Source organism: Pteronotus mesoamericanus, unplaced genomic scaffold, assembly GCF_021234165.1.
Source record: "Pteronotus mesoamericanus isolate MK-2021 breed Mesoamerican mustached bat unplaced genomic scaffold, CSHL_Meso_final contig_182, whole genome shotgun sequence".
NCBI classification, from domain to species: Eukaryota; Metazoa; Chordata; class Mammalia; order Chiroptera; family Mormoopidae; genus Pteronotus; species Pteronotus mesoamericanus.
The window spans coordinates 6,377,307-6,398,237 of NW_026555078.1; the positions used below are offsets into that span (position 1 = coordinate 6,377,307).

At 50.0% G+C, this 20,931-nt stretch overlaps 1 protein-coding gene across 1 annotated transcript in view; it reads right to left on the minus strand.

Annotated features, from left to right (window-relative positions):
- Window positions 1-632: 632 nt before the first annotated feature.
- The window catches only part of KCNK13 (potassium two pore domain channel subfamily K member 13), a 58,729-nt gene continuing 38,430 nt past the window's right edge, over window positions 633-20,931 (minus strand). The window contains exon 2 of the mRNA XM_054566977.1: window positions 633-1,525. Coding sequence (XP_054422952.1) covers window positions 633-1,525 — 893 coding nt within the window. The remainder of the gene's footprint in view (window positions 1,526-20,931) is intronic.

Here is a 20,931-nt window from a genome sequence, read left to right on the forward strand (position 1 = left end):
AAGCATTAAGATCTTTAAAGTGAAAGGAGGAAAAAGCAAAAAGCAGAGAAACAGGTAAAGAGTAAAGCAGATGGTTGCCTTAGCCGCGGAACCACGGCCAAGTCTGCTCTGAAGGCAGCCCAAGCCCAGATACCTTTCCAAACATTTTCCTCTGCTATTTTTTTTTTTTTTTTTTTTTAATTAAGGGGCTGGGAGAGGAAGTGAATTCATCTATCCAGAGTCTCGGGGGAAAATTAGGATCTTTAGGGTTTTTACGGCCAAATGAAGAACAGAGGCGCAGGAAATCAAGGCTTCCTTAAACCCCACCCCTCCCTTAGGCCATTGAACCCTGGAGCAGGATGAGTCAAGAAACAGTGCAACCTCTCGGGCTGCTGCTTCGGTGATTAGTTTTTGAAAGACTGAATTTAAAGCTAAAGAATAAAGAAAAGGAGAAAGGCCTGGCTGCTTCGGCCTCCCACGGCCCCCGCCCCGGCCCCGAAAGCTGGCTGTTTCTGAGGGCCTAAAAGATGAGATTTCTGAAGCTGGGCTTCAAGAAGCCAGGAGGGAGAGCTCCGAAACGCACCCAGGCACAGGCAGAGCGGAGCCTGGTGACGGTCCCTTCGGCAGCCACTCTCCCCTCCGCCTCCTCTGTCCTACCTGTCCCCACTCGTCTCTGCCAGCCTGTTGTTCATTATCGCAAAGGCTCCTATGCCCCCTGAGAATTCGTTGTCCTGACACAGCGTGCCGGCCTGGTGGGGGCAGCCATTGGCCGACTCGGGCAGCTGCTTCGGGATGATGGGCAGCGAGGCCTTGTGGGCTGTCAGGCAGTCCTTCCCGGAGAGTCCCTCCTGCGAGGGACTCTGTCCATCCGTGTCACTCTCCATCACCCCGTCCGTTTCTATGGAGATGCTGCACGGGTTCTGGACGCTGCCTGGCATGACCGCGTTCCTACGAGACCGCGGGAGCCCGTTCTGGCACCGCTGGCAGCAGCCGCCGTCCACCTTCCTCAGAATCCAGTTCACGGACTGTTTGATGAGGATGGATATGACATTGAACAAGGAGTAGATGCAGCAGACGCCCATGAGGATGAAGACAAAGTTGGCGAAGCGGTAGAAGCCTTGGCTCTCGTACTGGGCGTTCTGGCTGCTGACCAGGTCCCCGAAGCCGATGGTGCTGAAAGCCACAAAGCAGAAGTAGAGCGAGTCGAAGTAGCTCCAGCCTTCGATGGACGTGTACATGGCTGAGGCGCAGCAGGAGATGAGCAGCGAGGCCAGGCAGAGGATCAGCATCACGTAGTACACGGAGGGCTTCCAGCCGGCCAGCCCGTCCACCTCAGACCTGCCCAGGTTCTTCAGGCTGTCCTGGGGCAGCGCCCTCCGTCTCCGGAGCTGCCGCTGGTGGCACGACTTCATGATGTAGGCGATGACGGTGATCAGTCGCTCCAGGAACAGGTTGAAGAACAAGATGGTGCTTGCACACCCAACGAGGCCGTAAAAGATCAGGAAGATTTTCCCTCCTACTGTCGCCGGAGTCGTCATCCCAAACCCTGCAGGAGACAAAAGTCAGAGAGGAGTGAGGCGTGGCTTTGCTGTGGGTGGGGTCAGGGTCTTGGCTTGGACGTGGGCAAAGCTCGCAACCCCGGTGCTGTTAAGAAGAGAGAAGTTCTTGCTTCCTTTTGAAGATGCTACCTGTTGTTCAGGGCTGGAGCCACTGTGTAAATCAGAAAAGGTACCTAACTGGTCCTCCGGCTGGGTATGGCTGGGGGAAAGGTTTGGTGAAGAACAGGGGGGGCTGGGTGTCAGCCCCCATCCCCCACGCTGCTAGCTGACTTGTATAGTGCAAAACCTGAACACCCGCACTCAACAGGTGCTGTTGAAAGAGATAAACAAAGGCCGATACAAAGAAAAGGCTTACATAAACTCATCGAAATTCACCTCTTCTATAAACTTACTGAGTGTCCTCCCAGGGACGAGCGATGGAACTGTGGAAAAGACAGACCTGGTGCCTGCCCTCTGGGGGCTCTAGTCTAGGGAGGTGATCACCACGTTGGGATAAATGTTACGCTGGAGGAGGTACAGGAGGCCATGGGAGCTGCTTAGAGGGGAACTCATTTCAGGTTTGGGGGTCCTGGGAAGACGAAGCAGGGAGGGTAGAAGATAAAGAGGGGTCAGGTAGACAGGAGGTTGTCTGTGTGTGACGATGGTGACGGTGGAGGGGATGGGGCTGCTCCAGGCAGAGATGCAGCAGGTACCAGCACGTGCTGATTGGAGAAATTTGCTCAACACTTTCTCGTTTTTAAACAAAATTCTTCCAATATACACCTCATGCTCTAGAAGTGAAAACTGAGGTGTTGGTTGATAAAATATAAACTGTCTCTCTAGTTTTTGTCTTTCCCTCTTCACAATTTCCACCTTCTTGACCTTTCTACTAATGCACATGGGTGTGCTAATGAGAACGCCAACTGCGGGACAACAGATGTCTCTAAGAAAAATGAGAAGTGGATGCGAGAGCGGGAATGCACTTGCCAAGAATCAGAAGCGCTTTCTGGTGTAGCACAAGATTCAAATGGGCAAGTGTTTTTTTTTTCCCCAAAGTCCTCCTATCCCATCCCAGAGGCGACCATCATTTTCCTCTTGGAGAGCAGAGCAGCAGTTTCTGGTATGAGTAGCTTTCAGCCATATGTGACAGTAATAATTTATCGAGCGCCTGTTAAGTTTAAGAGCCTGCCTAGGTGTTTGGGTCACACAAAGATGACCCTGTACAAGGTCCTGGACCTCAAGGAGCCGGGCATCCAGGCTGAGACAGGTAAACTGCTGTCCACAAACAGGGCACAGTGAGTCTGGGGTGGAATAAAGGCCTAACGGGGCTACCCTGGCTTCAGGGCCCCGAATGCCGCCTCGCTCGGCACGAGTGGCTTGTGCTGCTGAAGCCTGTTCACAGCTTGACAGACTGGTTTTCCCATGAATGAGACCTCTAGAGATTTTGTGACACGTTCCAGGGATTTAAAATTTCTAGGTTCTGTCTTGTTTATTTGGTTTTAAAACATTCAATCTTATTAAAGAAAGGATCGTCCATGGTTTTTGACGGATCACCGCCACCTCTTCAATTAGCAAAATAACAGAAGATGGTGCAAACGGCGGCGTCCACGGGAGCCCTGGCTGGCGGCCTCCTGATATTTGCAGGTAGAGGGATTTCCATGGCTATTACCGCTCTCAGGGCCTCAACGTGTGTACGTGAATAATGCAGTCTGTCACAGAAAACCTCCCCTTTCCTGAGCTCTTAATACTGAGCAGTAAGGGTACCTTGGACTGAGAATAAGAAGCCTCAGGGTCCCCCTTGCTGGAGGAAAAGGACACAGGCAAGACCAAAGGCCTGTCCTCGGTCAGGTGTCCCTGACCCCTCACACCCATGCTGGGGAGCTGGGTGTTCATTTCTAGTCTATCGGTTCCATTGGACGAATGAGAAAAAAGAAGAATACAGTAACTTGCGTAAAGGTGGACAGCCAGAGGCAGAAGCAAGATTTGTCTTGTCTCCCCCAAAGTATCAGAAATGTGAGTAATGTACATTGATGCGCACCATGTCTCTACTCTCAGTAACGAAATCCTCAGCAACCTAAACATAATAGGGGGGATCCTAGCCTAAAAGATAAGAGGGAAATGACTGACTAATGAACCCATTAACATGACCCGCTCGCACTGTATACACAAAGAGCTTTCAATGGCTGGAGACACTGGTACGTGGGAAAAGCAGAGCCGAGTGAGCCAGCGTCACGACCCAAGCAACCGGCCGGGCCACCTTCACGTGCGTGTCTCGCACAGCCCCCGTTTCTGCGATGGAGAAGGATGTCTAAGGTTTCTTGTGCTAGCCAATACACCCTATAGCTTAGAATTGATAATGATATTTACAGTGCTTAACAGCCACCTCTGGAGAATGGATTCCAGAACAGAGTCTTCCACTGACGGCTTCCGGCCTGTAGGGTGTAAACTGAAGTTACCTTACACGGACACACACTGCGCTGTTTGTAACGAAGCGAGTTGCAGGGGAAGTGACCACTGAGACAAGAGGGTAACCCCGGAAAATGGTCATGTCAATGCCCTCGTGTCAGGGTGTTCATGCGACGAACCGGGGTCCGACCCCTCAAACTGGAAGCTATGGTTGTGCACTCAGTGTAGACATGCTGTGTAGGAGATCATTTCCATTCACCTCACACAGGAGCTATCCCTATGCACCAATAAATCTATGCTGATGACTCAGGCCCTGGTCAGCAAGGCTAAGTGGGTTGAGTGTTGTCCCGCAAAGTGAAAGGTCGGCAGTTCGATTCCCAGTCACGGCGAATGCCTGGGTTGTGGGTTTGGTCCTTGGTTGGTGCACGTCAGAGAGGCAACTGATATATGTCTCTCTCACATGTTGATGTTTCCTTCTCTCTCCTTGTCCCTCCCTTCCGCTCTAAAAATAAATAAAATCTTAAATAAGCTGATGACTCAAAATCCTTTTTCAAGACCTTGTAAAACTAACCCCCTCCCCAGCCTTTTTATTCTCACCTGAGGACATGCTCTAGAAAGGAGAAGAGAGGGAGGGAGAGAAAAAGAGAAACATTAACATGAGAGAGAAACATCGATCAGTTGCCTCTCATACATGCCCTGACCAGGGTATCAAACCCGCACCCAGGCGTATGCCTCCACTGGGAACCCAGCCCGCGACCTGTCAGTTTACAAGACAATGTTCCTACCAGCTGAGCCACACCGGCCAGGGTGACCTTATAAAACTTTTAGAAGTATTTCCCCCCCATCCCAAACACTGGTAATTTGGTTCCACAAGTAGAATTCTGCCGATAAATAGAACTTTCTTTTGGCTCAATGGGATTTCACACTGCACCATGTTTGTGTTCACCATAATTTTCCTTATATGAACTAAATGAGAGCAAACATTATAAATTAATAAAATCAAGCTAAGAACATCTCTCCTTCACAGCCAGCCACTGGTTGGTTATGGGGAAGGCCCAGCGCATTGTGAGCCGGCCTCCTCCAGCCGTGATGTTTTTCCTCACAGTCCTGCCGGAATGTTAAGCCTCTCTGGATTCTAAGGCACAAGATCACTTGCTGTTTCTTTCAGCTCCTCCAGGCAGGCAGAAGAGCATCAAATGGAGGGTGATAATGGGCAGCCGAGGCTGCAGATGGAGAGCTCCAGCGCTCGTCCTGAGCCCGGCCTGCACTTAGTGCTTTGCACAAAACCACTTTTTCAGGCCTCACGCCGGCCTTGCAGGGAGAAATCTGAAATACCGAGAGGTTAAGAAACTTGCGAAGTCACGCAGCTGGCTAGTTCGGGGCCTGGGTCCTAGTTCAGGCAGTGAATAACCTAGGTGTGTGGTGGTCACAACTTTTTCTGGTTGTCCCTTTGATGAAACAAGGGTAGTGTGATTGGGACTTTCCGATCCCAATATCCTGTGATTTGTGTGTGCAAGGCAGAAAGCTGAGCTCATTCTATTTATTCGATCCCCCCAGGATTCTGGGGGAAGCTCCCCTTGGGTATCCACAGCTCTCCCTCTGCAGGCCAGACAGGTGAATCTAAGTCCACCTGAGAAAAAGTCCTACCTGTAACATTTCTCCACCACAGTGACGTCACAGACTGATTTCAAGCATTTCATAAGGTATCAGGGAGGGGGACGGGGAAGTACCTGCATTGTGCGCCTGACCGGGTGGTCGGCAGCCGGTACTGCGTGCTTGCAGCAGCTGGGAGTCCTTCCTAGAGCTGGGAATATGGGAATTTGGGAATTTGCTATTTTTAGGGTTATGACTCCTCTCTCATTTTGTTAACAGTAAAGCATCTTTGACAAAATATTATGAAATCATAGGCAGTAAAGATTGAACTATTTTCCTGGTAATTTCTGAATGAGGGGCCTTTTCTAGGCTCTTTAGCAATAGTAGGTTATAAATAAAAATAAATTACTTTTGCCCTGGCTGGGTAGCTCAGTTGGTTAGAGCATTGTCCCGATATGCCAAGGTTGTGGGTTCGATCCCCAGTCAGGGCACATACAAGAATCAACCAATGAATGTGTAAATAAGTGGAACAACAAATCGATGCCTTTCTCTCCCATCCTCTAATATCAATAAATAAAAAATTAAAAAAATAAATAAATTACTTCTTAACTCTGAAATTTGAAAACTTGGGTGGGACAAAGAATTCTTTAAATCATTCACCTCACTACAAGTCACAGTGATTTTTGTACTCAGAAGGCACCAAAAAATGAGCCTTCAGGGACCCCGCATATGTCAGCTCCTGAAGAGAAAAATTACAAATTTCATTTCCCTGAGAAGCACACTGAGTCACGGGGACGCTGAGCTCTGTGTCTGCCTTCTCCAGCCCCTCTCCTCCTCACCAAGGTCAGCCGCTGTGACAGCTGAAAAAAATGCCGTCATTACTTCTGACCTGGCTCACATTTAAGAGGGGTGGGGGGTGGGGATCATTTCTTTATCTCAGGTAGGTGTTTCAATTCTGGAGCTACTTTTAAATCGTGAAATGACTCCTGAAAAGCAAGTGCCTATAATCATGTTCTCTCGAGCTAAACTGCTCTCCCCCAGACTCCGAAGAAATGATTCAATTGAGTAGAATGTTACCACAGCGCAGGGCGTGGACCTGGTGATAGGTGCCCTTCTTCCGCCCGCGCGCCAAGGTCTGGCTGCGGGACACCCTGAGGCATTTGGAAAATGCTGCCTCTATCCTGCCAGCCCTCAGTTCACCCCAACACCCTCCCTGTCCCCAGAGGAGCCTGTGGGGTCCTCGTGTGCCCAGAAATCCAGTGTGACGGCCACACTCCTGGAGAGCAGGGGTGGCTCTCTCGTCTCTGATGGTGTCACTTAGGTGAACAATGTGGCAGCAAGAACAGAGTGGGGCCTGGGCAAGCTGGATGACAGGCCCCAGAAAACTTAAGGAATAGGCGTGCTATTTATAATAGCATAATCTCTGTTCTTCACCAGTTTGTATCTCTTTTCTACAAATTCATGAAATTTCCTATGTATTACGAAATCAACAGTCTTGTCCCTCCAAATTCATATCCCTCCAGGGTGATGTGTTAGGAGGTGGAGCCCTCAGGATGGGATTCGTGCCTTTGTAAGAGTCTCCGAAGGGGTCTTTCTTCTCCCCCTGCTCCCTGCCCCGCGAGGATGCAGCAGGAAGTCCGCAGTCTGCAGCCCAGGAGAGGGCCCTCACCCAGACCCAAACTGTGCTGGCCTCTGGCCTCAGACTCCCAGCCTCCTGAACGGTGAGAAGTACATTTCTGTTGCTTATTCGTCACCCAGCCTGTGGCATTTGGTCCTGCGGCCTGAGCTAAGCCAGCATGTTACTATTGCACCATTATGTGCCCTACATTACCTAGAATTTCCTAGAAATATTTGGTAAACATTCTCACGTTTCCTATGGAAATCAGCTCTAGGGAACAAAAGCTCCCTGCAGAGAATCATTTTCCTTTCCCTTTCTTATCTTCCAGCTTCCTGCCTTCCTTCCTTCCTCCGTTCCTTTCCCCTTCCAACCTCCACCCCACCCTTCCTTTCATTTCTTTAAAAGCGTCTTTAGCGACGCCCCCCCCCCCCCCCCCACTCCCGGCCAGGCCGCGTTTTTCTGAGGCCCCTTCCGGGCTGCATCTAAAGGAATCACTGCTCTGCAATAAACTGTCCTTTGAGCGGTCCTCTCAGGCTCTCTTCTTAAAGACATTTAATTTTGATATTATTAGTTACAGAAAGGAGTCATAACTTTCTTTTTGCCCAAAGCCTGCTGAGAACGCATTTCAGAGAGCACTGTGACACTCGCGGCACAGATGAAATCAGAGTAGTAATTTAACTGCCAAAGGAAATGTTTGAAAATATCACAACGCAACGGTATTTTAGCTGGTCCCAGGGAAAGAAAGGGCTCTTTTGCTGGGCTTTAGGCTTTATTTTTCCACCAAAGGAACAAACACTTAAGACAGGCAACTCCCCTGAACTCTGGCTGTTAACCCAAATGTGAGGGTCTTTGGTCAATTACTTTTTAAAAATGGAAATGCAAAACTAGAGCCAGAGAACAAGTTTGAGGCACCCAGTGCACGTGAGAACCCACGTTCGCTGAATCAGATGCGCTTCGGTCAGTCACCCAGTTTCTGACGACTGGGGGCAGGTTTCACGGCAAACGCACTGGCTGGAAAGGGCAGAGTCCTTGTCACCCGAGGGGAATGGAAGAGGAAGGAGCAGCTGCGCACTCAGGCAAAAGGCCTTGAGGGGAAGGTTTAAACCCTCAGCTTCATCTCCGAGAAGCTCCCCTCACAGTGTGCTCTCCGCGGAGGCTTCCGGGAGCTGACACCAAGGGATTGTTCTTGGAATGACATCATTCCTAGTTTTACTGGCAAAACAGTCTCTCCAATAAAAATTGACCTACTTTGCCCTTTCCCCCCTTAAAAAACATCCCGTACCTTTACCGTTCTCTTCTCTCCAACGCGCATCTGAAGTGCTCCTTCCCCTTGGCAGCCCCTAAGCACTTCAGCTCTGCCCACGCACTCACTGGATGGACAGTTACTGAGCCTGTACTATGTGCCGGACACTGAGCTAATGTTACCAGTAAATGCCACTTCACCTCTCGGCTGCTTCCAACTAGAGTCCCTCCGGAACTTATACTTTCTTTCTCCACCAATTTCTGTTTCATCGCCTACATTTTTAACATGTTTCTTGGCCTTCTTTATTTCCTGATGAGCTTTAGAATCATTTGGCGAGGTTCCGGAAGAGACATTTGGATCTTGATTGGGGTTGCCTTGTTTTCAGACAGGACGTACTTACCAACCCAAGTTTCCCGCCAGGACCACCGTATATCGCTCTCCATGGACAGAACTCTGAAGAACAAGCCCTCGGGGAGCTGTGTAAGTTCTTCACAGGGATCCTGCACAGAGTTTGTCACACTGATTCCTGCTTCACAGCTTTTGTAGACGATAATGTGAATAAAGTCTTTAACTCCACCACCATATATACTTTCGGTGGCTTGTTTTATTATTGATTTTTCATAGAAGCAAAGCACAGGAATCCTGATGGAAGCCAGGGCATAGGGTCAAATCAGAGATGAAGGGCCAGGTAGGGGCCAGAATCCCTATGGAACTCCCATATCGGGTGTCTCGGTCCGCACCAGGACCCACCCCCCACCCACTGCCCAGTGACCCAGGACAGAGGCCGTCTGCCCGGCCCTAGGCCCCTTCCTCAGCAGGGAGGGAAGGGCTGTCAGGTGCCCCTGCTTCTGGGAGAAAGGCTGCCCCGCCGGCCGCGTTCCCGCCTCTGCGTCTCCTTCACAGCTCGGAGGCTGCGGGCCGCAGCCCTCGTTCCCACTCATAATTCCTCTCTCAGTCCCGATGATACTGGGAAGGGGGACCTCAAGTAAACAGGACCTTTACCCGCACCACAGTGGCCGCTGAACACACATCGTGTGCCGGGGTGGGCCACACACTGAGGTCATGAAGAAGCAAATGCAATGCCTGCCTGCAAATGCGGTGGTGGAGACAGACACCCACACGGCAAGTGTAAGTGACCGATGGGAACGGCAGCAATGGCGACGGATAGCACTCGTCAAACGCTTAGGCCCCAGGCTCTGTGCATCACATGGGTGATTTGACCTAATCCTTAGAAGCCCGGGAGGCAGGCACTCCTGGTGCTCTTGTGCCCGTTTTACACACGAGACTTACAGAGGTAAAATAAATTGCCCAGAGTCACACAGCTGATAGGCGGTGAAGCCAGCGTAAGAAATGTGGTCTGACTCCAAAGCCAGCGCCACAATCATGAACCCCTGCTGGCTCTTGGGATACTAGGGGGCATGCGGGGGTCACCTAACTCTGACTGGGCCCAGGGAGGCCAGGGAAAGAGGGTCTGGGATGTCAGAGGAGGCTTTCCCTGGGAGGTGGAGGACACCCAAGCTGCGCTGCGTACGCCAAGGGACAGCAGCGGTCCTCCAGGCCAGGAAACTCCCAGGGCATAGGACACGGCTCCAAAGAGAGCACAGTGTGTCCAGGACAGGGACAGCAGGGTGGGGATGGAGAGGGGAGCTGGGGACAGAATGTCAAAGTCTAGATCAGGCCCTTACTACGGTGCAGTCCAGCACAACCCTGTGCCACATACCTTTGAGGCCTCAGAAACCTCCAGAACGGAAGCCCCTTGACCAGGGAGTCCCTGCGTCAACCAAATCGGGTTACTCACGAAGCGCTGCCAGCCGTAAGCTTCCTTAAAGGAGTTAACAGGTTAGCACGTACGCTTGGTTCAGGCCTTCTTCATGCCTCCCACGGCTTCTCCTCCTGCGGAGCAACAGGTAAACCCTGCAAAGGCCTTCCTGACCCTGCCACTCAGCAGTGCACAGCTGAGACACGTCACTGCCACGGCACTTCTACAGCGCACCTGCAATACAGTGCACAGCGGTGCTCTGCTGTGTTTGACTGGGAGCCGCTGGAGAGCGGGAATGTGTGCTGGTATCTATTCATCTGCGTAGCTCCAGGATCTTACAAGTTGAGCAGATCAACAAAGTTGGGACACTTCTAGCCAGATTGACAGGGAGAAAAAGGGCAGATGGCCAACATTAGAAACAGGAGAGGGGACATTGCCACTGCTCCTAAGGACATTAAAGAAACAATATGGGAATGTTACGAACAGCTCATGGGCAGTAAATTCAATAAACTAGGTAAAATGTTCAAACCCCTTGGAAGACACAAACGACCAAACCTCAGTCAAGAAGAAACAGATAATATGATTATGGGTTAAAAATTTTCTAGCAGAGAAGCCTCAAGCCCAAGTGACCTCACTGGTAAACACTATTAAACATTCAAGGAGTTGAGAATACCAAGTCTGCAAAATTTATAGAAAAGTAAAAAGGAAGGAATACTTTCCAGCTCATTCGATGAGTTCAGCATCCAACACCGAGGAACGGAGAAGACACAACAGGAAAACTGTGCGTTGACATCTCTCAGGAGCACAGACTCAGTGATTCTTAACATCATTTTAGCAAACCAAACCCAACAGCATATACAAGGGATAATGCATCACGGTGAGTGGGGATTTATCTCAGGAACGCCTGGCTGATTTGACATTTGAAAATGAGTGTCCTTTGCCATATCAACAGATCAAAAAAGGCAAAACTACAGAAATCACTCAGTAGATGCAGAAAAGTCAACTGACAAAATTCGATGTTCATTCATGGCAGCAACTCTCAGCAAACCAAGAAGAGATGGGAACTTCCTCAATGTGATAAAGAATAAATACAAAAACCAAAACAAAACCCTACAGCTAACACTATATTAAATAGTTGGAGGCAATGTTTTCCTTCCCTGTGATCATGAACGATGCTAGGATGACCATCCTCTCCATTTCTATTCAGCATCGCACTGGAGGCTCCAGGGCCATCAGGCAAGAAAAAGAGAGAAAAGGCGGGCTATAAAGAAAGGAAAACCGTCTCTATTAACAGAAAACATGATCGTTTATGTAAAAAATTCAACAGAATCTAAAGAAAAATCAAGAACTAATATGTGAGTATTTATATTACTTGATTTCAAGACATTACAGTTACAATAATATAGACCATGTGGTATTAGTGTAAAGATAGACAAACAGATCAATGAAACTTAATAGAAATAGACTCACACATACACATTCGATTGATTTTTTTTTACAACGGTGCCTAGGCAATGCACTTAAGAATTAAAAATGTCTCTAACTGTGCTAGAAAGAGTGGAGAGCCAGTAAAAAGGAACAGATTCCTGCTACATGCAAGCACATAGATCAATCTCAAAATCATTATGCTGGGTGAAAGCAGCCAGTCAAACAGAGTACAGACTGTGAGGGGAAGCAGCGCTTACCACCCCAAAATACACCTTTTCGGGATGTTGATTATTTTAAGCTGGTTATGTTTAAGAAACAGAGACCCAGAAAAATCCCTTCAACCTTCCCCTAACTGCCTTGGAGAATTTAGACAGAGAACCAGAAGGGGAGATAGCATCACAGATAATTCTAGTTCAATATGAATTCGTGAGCTAGACAGGGAGGAAGCTAGCAAGGCCCTTTGACTGAAGTCCCCCTTGTGTCCTGTTATCAATGACGGCCCCGCAACACCTGCTTTTCTAGCTCCCTTGGCCCGCTGTGCCATATAAGCCTTAACATGTCCTCAGGCCCCTCCCTCTATGTACATATGTAATAAATCTGGTTATTTTCTCCCATTAATCTGTCTCATGCCAATTTGATTGTCAGACCAACCAGAAGACTGTAGAAGGGTGGGTGGAAGATTGCTTTTCCTCTCCCACAGCAGAGAGGCGGCCATCTGGGGACGGAGAAGGGGCGCGGAGAAGCTTTTGGGGATGATGGGTGCGTTCATCACCTTACTTGTTCAGAAGGCTTCACAGGTGCACAGATATGTCAAAACCCATCAAACTGTACACCCTAAACATGGGCAGGTTAATATGTCAATTATATTTCAATAAAGCTGTAAAAGATAAATCTCTGGTTTAAAGCAAATAGCTCTCTGGGTCCTCTATTCAGCCTTAAAGTGCAATGCCACATCCTTGTGTGTGCCTGCCCTGGGGGACAGGTTCCTGGGGTGGCGGTCACATTGCAGAGTCACTGCCTGGGGGAGAAGACAGGACTGAGGGGCTGGGCCCCGGTGGGCTGCTGGCAGGAGCCACTTCTGGCCACATCATTGTTCTCGATGTGGAGAAGCTAAGTGGTCCAGGAGCATGCCAGCTCTGGGGGGCGGGGGGGGGGTAGAGTTATGTCCTCCCTCTCATGGGTCCCCTAATATCAGAGGTTGGGGGCTGAGAGCTGGGAGAGGCTCAAGTCTCACCCCCACGCTGCTTTACGTTGCCATGATTTACTTATTCCCCAGGAGAGTCAATCACAAGAACCACAATATTGGTTATCGACAGGCTGAGACCAGCACAGAACAGTCCCGCAGCCCTTGACGTCTCAGGCTGACCACTCTCCTCCTGCAGGGCACCCCAGCCAAGCCGTCAGGTCTTTGACGGGGGGGTGGCCGTGCAGATGGACACCCACCTCAACCCCGTTTTCTCCCCGCATCCAGAGTTAATCGTTATATTGTTTTCATTCTGAGAGTGATCGTGTAAATACATAAATCGTATATTGTCACTGCCTTGCTGAAAACCATTCGATGGCACCCCACTGCACAAAAGGAACCTGGCAGAGCTCCCCACTATGGCTTCCGGGGCCCTGCATGCTCTAAATCTCGCCTGACCTGCAAGCTCACTTTGCGACATCCCCCCCCTCGCTCACCGAGCTTTGGCTGCCCTGGCCCACCGCAGGGCCTTGGTACAGTGGTCCCTCCTTATCTGCGGTTTCGTTGTCCGTGGTTTCAGGCACCCACAGTCAACTGTGGTCTGAAAAATATTAAGTAAACAATTCCAGAAATAAACAGTTGATGTTTTAAATTGTATGCCGTTCTGAGTGGCGTGGTGATATCCCGGGCCCCCTGCTCTGTCCCGCCCAGAGGTGAAGCATCCCTTCGTCCAGCGAGCGTATCTACGCTGTACACACGACCGCCCATGCGTCACTTAGTAGCTGTCTCATTCACATGACTTTTATTACCGTATATTGTTACAAGTGTTCTATTGTATTATTAGTTATTGCTGTTAATCTCTTACTGTGCCTAATTTATAAACTAACCTTTACCATTGGCATATATGTACAGGAAACATAGTCTAGGGTTCGGTACTACCCGTGGTTTCAGGCATCCACTAGGGGTCTTGGAACATATCGCGGTGAACGAGGGGGTCTGTGGTGTCTGTTAGTCTCTCTGCCTGAATGCTCTTCCTCAGCTCTCTGTTCACACTGCTGACTTCAGGTCTCAGTTTCGCTACAGCCTGTCCAGACCCGTGGCCACCTAAAGAACAGGCTGTCCCTCTCCCCAGTGGCCCACAATCATTTCAGTCTGCTCTTTTTTAAAGCACTTGCCCTAATCTCACACAACCTCTTAATGTTCTTGTTGTAATAGAATGAGAGCTCCATGAGACAGTGAACCTCACTGTCTTACTCTCCGCTACCTCTCCAGGGCCAAGGAGATGCCTGGCTGTGCTGTCTCCCATGTGGCTTTATCCTTCCAGAGTCCTCTGAGCCACCCTCTGTGTGGCTGATGGAACCGATCCTTTATGCCTCGCCGGACCTCGCCAACCTCCCCAGAGCCCACGGCTGCCTTCAAAACACTGCCTGCCGGGCTGTGCTTCTTCCTGGCCCACCCTACCCCTTCCCCCTTCTTCTGGGGCAAGTTTCGAAGCCAGGAGCCCCAGGCCCGCAAGTGCAACATCTGGCTGCCTGCGCAAGTCCATCTTGCAGATGTTGTGCTGCCGCACTCTGGGAGGCCTGCTGGAGTTAGCAGGATCTTGTTTAGGGGAGTGAAAAGCTCAGGACCAGCTTCCTCAGAGTGATACTGTGCTGTGTCCTAGGATAAAACAGAAAACTACCCCGTAAGAGAGCAACTTCTTACTAGTAGTAGTCAAAGGGATGCCACTAGCTGGTGTGAACATGTGTGTGCAAATCAGAAAGAGACTCCCCACCCCCCCCAGACAGAGACAGCCCCCCGGGTGCAGAGTGCGGCGTGCACACGGGCTGCCTTTAGCTCTCCATCCCCCTCTCGGCTGGGGTCCTTGTGCGGGGCACGTGTCACACAGCCGCACGTAGCATCTTTGAGTGTTCCGCTCAGAGATGGGTGTCGAGCCCTTTGGGATGGCTTTTTAGCTTCCCTTCTGTAAGCCTCTGTCCGCTGACGTTTTATATGAACTCCCCATTATCCGTGGTAAATAGGCAATGGAAACGTGAAAGGCAAAGACAACCCCCAGATCTTACTTTAATAAATCTCATTACTTCCCAGGCCCGGACTACGAGCCAGGGGCTGGGCTAGACACTTGAGCACATTGTCACATCTTTGTCAACCATAAGATGTCAGCACTTTGTGAAAAGAAAAAAATAACTTACAAAACTCAATTGCTATACGGTCCCATTAGAAAATCAAAATCAATTATGCATGTGTGAATAGAAAGAACACTCTTAGTAGTAGCTACTTTGGGGGAGCAGGACTTATAACAGGACTTCACACTCGACGTATTCCTGAATGGTTAAGAATTTTTTTACAGTGAGCATACAATTACTTTTATAAACGGAAAGTAATAATAACGGTCTTTCTGTTCTGGAAAAAAAATAACGTGGACTAAAAACTACAAATAAGAAGTCAAATTAATGGCTTTGAATTTCAGGTTCTTTTACAAATAAAATAAAAGTAAATATAAGTAAAATATTTTCTTTCACTTTCTGTCACAGGTGCTGGCCAGCAGGGAAATGACCCCAAATGACCCAGGCCAGAGCAGGAGCTCCTGAAAGGCAGAAGTCACCCAGTCTCCACACGGGCAGACAAACCACACGCCAGGCTCATGCGACATCAATCTCTAATTATAAGAAGTTACCAGCTTTTTAAATGCACAGTTGTGGGTGTAAGCAGCTCATTACCATTGTGTCAAGCCACTGAGCGGCAAAATAAATTCTGACATTTGCAGTTCTAACATGGTAAACGCGCAGCTGACAGTCAATTATATTGTCCGTGTTTTTACAGCTCATTTCTTTCCTCCATTTTTAGGAATGAATAGTTAGTTGTCTCCCGTCTGTTCCCAGTGTATGTGTCATTTCTAAACAAGCGTGGGCTCATGGGCCGCACTGCGGAGACTCAGGGCCAGGATGTCCCCCTGCTCCGGGGAGTGTGTGCCTCATTACCCGCAGGGAAAAGCAGGTGGGTTAAGGAGCCGCTGACCTCTGGGCAGCGAGAAGAAAGGAAACCGAAGGCCAGAGTGAGCTCACCACGTCTTTGTGTGTTTGCTTTGGCTCTTTTTAAATGAGCACAAACATAAAAGGAAGAAATATGAATCAGAAGAACTCACGGAACTGCTTGCTCCATGACCTGTAATTTGCCCTGTAAACAAACTACTTTCACTGCCTATTTCAGTATTTTGTGACTGGTGTTTCGTTCTTCTTTTCGCTTTTGCTGTCTGTCTGAGCCAGAGAAGCGCACACAGAAGTACTAATGAAGGTGTCGCCTTGTGGCTTTAAAAACCCAGTGGGTGGTAGCCCTTTGCCATCCCACGTGGTACTTTATGGCCAACTGGGCTGCAGTCCCCTCCTTGTCTGCAGTCTCTCCCCCCATCCAGTCTGGGCCTTCACCCAACATCCGTCTGCTGGATGCTGCCAAGGGGATGAGAGCGCCCTGCCTTCAAACCGCTCAGAACCTCGTTGGACAGCCAGCCAAGGAAGGAACCATTCTATTACACGACGCAGTGTCCTGTGCTTACTACAATGACAACCACTGGCACTGACTATTTTATTTTCAGTGAAGCCTTATGCAGTTCAGGTTTTAGGAAAATTAAACAAACAAACCTATAATCGATGTGTAAGTCTGTGTCCCTGCTCTGAGGGAGAGACCTACGGAACGCTTCTGCGGGGTCCGTGCCGAACCTTCGGGGTTCAGGGGTTACTTGGTAAGAGAGTCTCCGATACTCTCTCTCCCGCCCCTCATCGCATTCTCTCGTCACCTACTCCCCGCTGTCTGTCCCCACTTGGAAGCAGCCTGTTGCATGGGAACCGCAGGGCGGAAGCCAGGCTCTGCAGTGGACAAACAGGAGACCAGCACATTGATTGGGGACTGCCTACCCCACCTGCCCGGGTTTGGAGGGAGTGAGGAACCACAGACCAGAGACAGAGTGTGCACGTCCAACGTGCACCAGCTTCCCTGACATTCAGCCTTTGGCACAGCCCCATTCCCCCTGCTCTCGTCCACATTCCGGTCGCCGTGCATGACTCAGACCAACCTCCCCCTTGGGTAACACGTTTCTATTTCCAGACACCCCGTGGCTTGTCTGTCTACCCCATGGCTGTCCTGGTCTTAGCATATTCAAGTCAGGTGTGTGGCCTGCAGGTGGCCCGTGTCCCAGGCCCGCCCTGCGCTTCTAGCGCCTGTGCAGTGGTTCCCTTCGTGCCAGATGTGTTTCAGCGCTGGATGCACGTTCTTATCTCTCCTTGGGGAAGAACATGGCTCAGCTGCACCCCTTCCTAAGACAGTAACTGCAGGCCCTTCTCATAGGTCATCTCAGGCCCTTTGGGAAACTTCTTTAACACTTCATGAAGAAAGCCAAGCTCCTAAACTCAATTCAAATTAAAAACTTAAACGCGGGAAAAGCTTCTTTTTCTTGAAGAGATCATGAGCAGTTCTAGAGCTGAAGTGCAACCCTCATGTCCTCCAATGTCCCCGACAAGGCCAGGTGTTTCTCAGGCCCACCTGACACTCGGGAGCCGCACCCTCCCGATGGCTGCGCAGGCTGTCTTCTCTCAGGTGCCTGTCGGGAGTCAGTGCAAGTCACCCACCACGGGTAGGCGAAGGTGGGGCGCTCTCCTCCGGCCTGACACTGGACCATCAGCGGTCCTCAGATGGAAAACAACGGAACCCCAACAGCTTTCTGTTCCGAACATCTGAGAAATCACTTACCCAGCGCCCTTTATCAGCCTCGAGCACCGTGAGGTGTCAGTGATCTCACCCCTCCCTTCCCGTGGGCCTCAGCGAGCACTGCTGGCCCCGCACCAGGACGGCACAGCAGCGAGACGGGCCCTGGGGGGGCCCATGGGGACGCTGGCAGGCCACACACTTCCTGTCTTTCCTTTGCCAAGGAGTCATCAAGCACAGAGAAGCTTTTCTCTCATGAAACCCACTTTACCCTTATCTTTGTTTTCCTTTTGAATGAGTCCCAGTTGTAGGATTAGGCACAGATTTGCGTGTTTTTATTGGAAGACCCGGGTCAGTAGCCTGGAGGTGGGAGTCCACTGAAACGAGCCACCAGGCCCAATTCCTCTGTGAAGGAGCACCGTCAATGTAATACGTGCGCAGGTGACTTTGAACATGGGCTGGATGTTTTGGTCATATAAGCCTTGTGGCAAGTCAAACTCTCAGGTCAGTTCTGCGCATGGTTAACAGGCCCCACAATCCACAATCCCCATCATCTGGAAAAGTGTTCTGTGCAGCAGTTGCGACATTCTTTGTTTTGCTTTTAATAACAACTTGTTAACAATAACATTTAACATGTGTTACTCCTAATAATATATATCCATTGTAGGAAATTCAAAGCACATAGAAAAGCAGAGGAGAAATCACAAACCACTCACAGTCGCGCCGTCCAGAGCCGGGAGCGAGCACAGACTCCGACGCCTCCGTGGGCGAAACGGGGCGGACAGCAGCACAGGACTCTGTGAGGAGGAGACCGGGCTGGAGTGCACAGAACAAAGCACGTGGTGACAGCTGCTCAGTGTGCACTGCTCCTCTCGACAACTTCCTGATGCATTTCCTTTCCATCTTTGCACACACAGTTTATGAACTTTGGATCATTCCTATGGAGAAATTCCATTCTTCTTAAAATTCCTACCTATGTCCAGTTTCAGCTGGGTTCTGACTAATGCTTCCTAGGCTGTGTTAGGGAATAATGTTTACACTTACCACTTGGCCATGAACTTGCAGATATGTCTGCAGAGGCGATAATATGTTTTCCCCTAATCATACACCTTCTCATCTAGCCACACATCTTATGAACTGCACAGGCTTTACTGTCTGGGATGAGGCTCAATTTGCAATCGCAGAAAAGAAGGCAATGCTCTGTGACCTGCGTGGGGATTAGCCCGGCCACTCTGGCCTCATCACTGTGCAGAACGCATAGGTCACACTCACCAAACCCAGCTGTGTTCATGAAAGCACCCCACATGGAGCTGTTTCACTCGGGGGTCGTCTTTGTGGGAAGGACGCTCTGTGGAAGGGACTGGCCTGCACCCCATGATCTCCGCCACCGTGTCAGGACCTGACACATGGATGTGGTGTCAGTCACGAGGTTGGCCCTGGGATTATATGGTGGAAAGGACCCCATCTCTCTTTTCTAGCAGCATACAGAGTTGTACTTATAGCACACTATGAAAAGCACTCTAGCCCTGGCTGGAGTGGCTCAGTGGATTGAGCGCCGGCCTGAGAACCAAAGGGTTGCTGGTTCAATTCCCAGTCAGGGCACTTGCCTGGGTTGCAGGCCAGGTCCTCAGTAGGGGTGCACGAGACGCAACCACACATTGCTGTTTCTCTCCCTCTTTTTCTGTCTCCCTTCCCCTCTGTCTAAAAATAAATATATATTTTTTAAAAAGGCACTCTAGAGGAAGTACTTTTCCAACAGCAAGGGCCCAAGCGAGGGAGCAAGGAGGCTGCCTGGATATGCAGGAAGCCTTGCAGAAAAGGTAGAGCTGAGCTGAGCCTTAAAGGAGCAGCTTGAGTTTATCAGGCAGTTGTATGTGGAGGGAAGGATCCAGAAGCATCAAGTGTGGGGCTACACACTCAATGTGCCTGGCTCGAATCCCAGCTCTGCCACTCGCTAGCTCTGTCACCTTGGGCAAGTTCTCTACCTTCTCTGTGCTGTTTTGTTTTTGTTTTAAATATGATTTTTTAAAAGAAATCAGCTTTACTGAGATACAATTCACCTACCATACGACTCACCCACTTAAAGCACACACTTCATTTCAGGTGTAAGATAGACGCAGCATTGAACAGCCATCTCTCTGTCAACTTTACGACATTTTCATCCTCCTGTAAAGAAACCTGGTACCCACCAGCAGTCACTCTTCATTTGCCTGCGATCCCCCAGCGCCTGGAAACCCCTCACCTGCGATCTGCCCTGTCTGGACATTTCGTATAAATGAGGCCACACAGTGCCCGGGCTTTGGGGATCGGCTCCTTTCGCACAGTATAAAGTGCCTGAGGTCTGTGCAGTAATTGAACCCACCTCAGCTGCAGATGCCTTGGTAAGGGTGAGGTGTGGTGAAGCCTCCCAAGTGTCTGTCCCAGAGTGAGTGCTCAGTAATGTCACTGTCCTCATGCTGGTATTTCTGTGCAGAGCCAAGGGGGGAACGGGTTAAACGTCTGTCCTGTCTCTAATGGCCTCGTCACCCTCACGTTCAGATGACAGAGTGATGAACCACGGCTCATGCACACAGCTGTTCAAAGTTTAAAATGGGGCTGCCTTGGCCGGCTCAGTTGATTGGAGCATCATCCCGTACGCCAAAGGGTTGTGGGTTCAATTCCCTGTCGGGGCGCATACCTGGGTTGCGGGTTCAGTTCCCAGTCAGGGTGCACACGAGAGGCAACCGACTGATGTTTTTCTCACATTGATGTTTCTCTCTCTCTCTTCCTTCCTCTCTCTAAAATCAATAAACATATCCTCAGGTGAGGAGTAAAAGAACAAAATTTTAAAAAATAGTTTAAAACAGTGCTCAGTGAGAAAGGCAGGACATAATGACCGAGGTGAATGCATCCAAGGTGAGGCAGGTCCGGTGGATAAGCACAATACGCGGGTTGTGACGGCAGCCTCCATCGGGGTGCCTCGAGAATCAGACATGGGAACGGGCTGTGCAAGCCGGGGACTGATGTGAAAAATGGCAACAGTCACTGTTCTTATGAAACCTGTTCGTGGGGAAAAGAGGCGATGGACCTCTGGCTGAGTGCCCTGCCCTTTGCCCAGGGCTCTGTTCCCTCCCTTCAACCTCTCTGGCCCCGCGATCCCAACTCAGTGAGGAGGAGGTCGAGGCTCAGGGGAGACCAAGACATTTGGGCCAGTCCTCACACCAGGGCTTTGAGAGGGGAGTGGGGATTCCAACTGGGGTCTGGCTGACAAAAGCTGATCCTCTTTCCTCCATGCTGTGTTTTGTCAGCATGCGAGCAAGGTGACAGTCGTGTCCTGCACAAGCCGTCTCCTCTCTTTCCTTATTTATTTTTTATCCTCACAGGAGGATAATTTTTTTTTTTTTAAGAGAGAGAGAGGAAAGGAGAAAGAGAGGCATCTGTATGAGAAACATTGATCAGTTGCCTCCTGTACACGCCCGTACTGGGGATTGAACATGCAACCCAGGT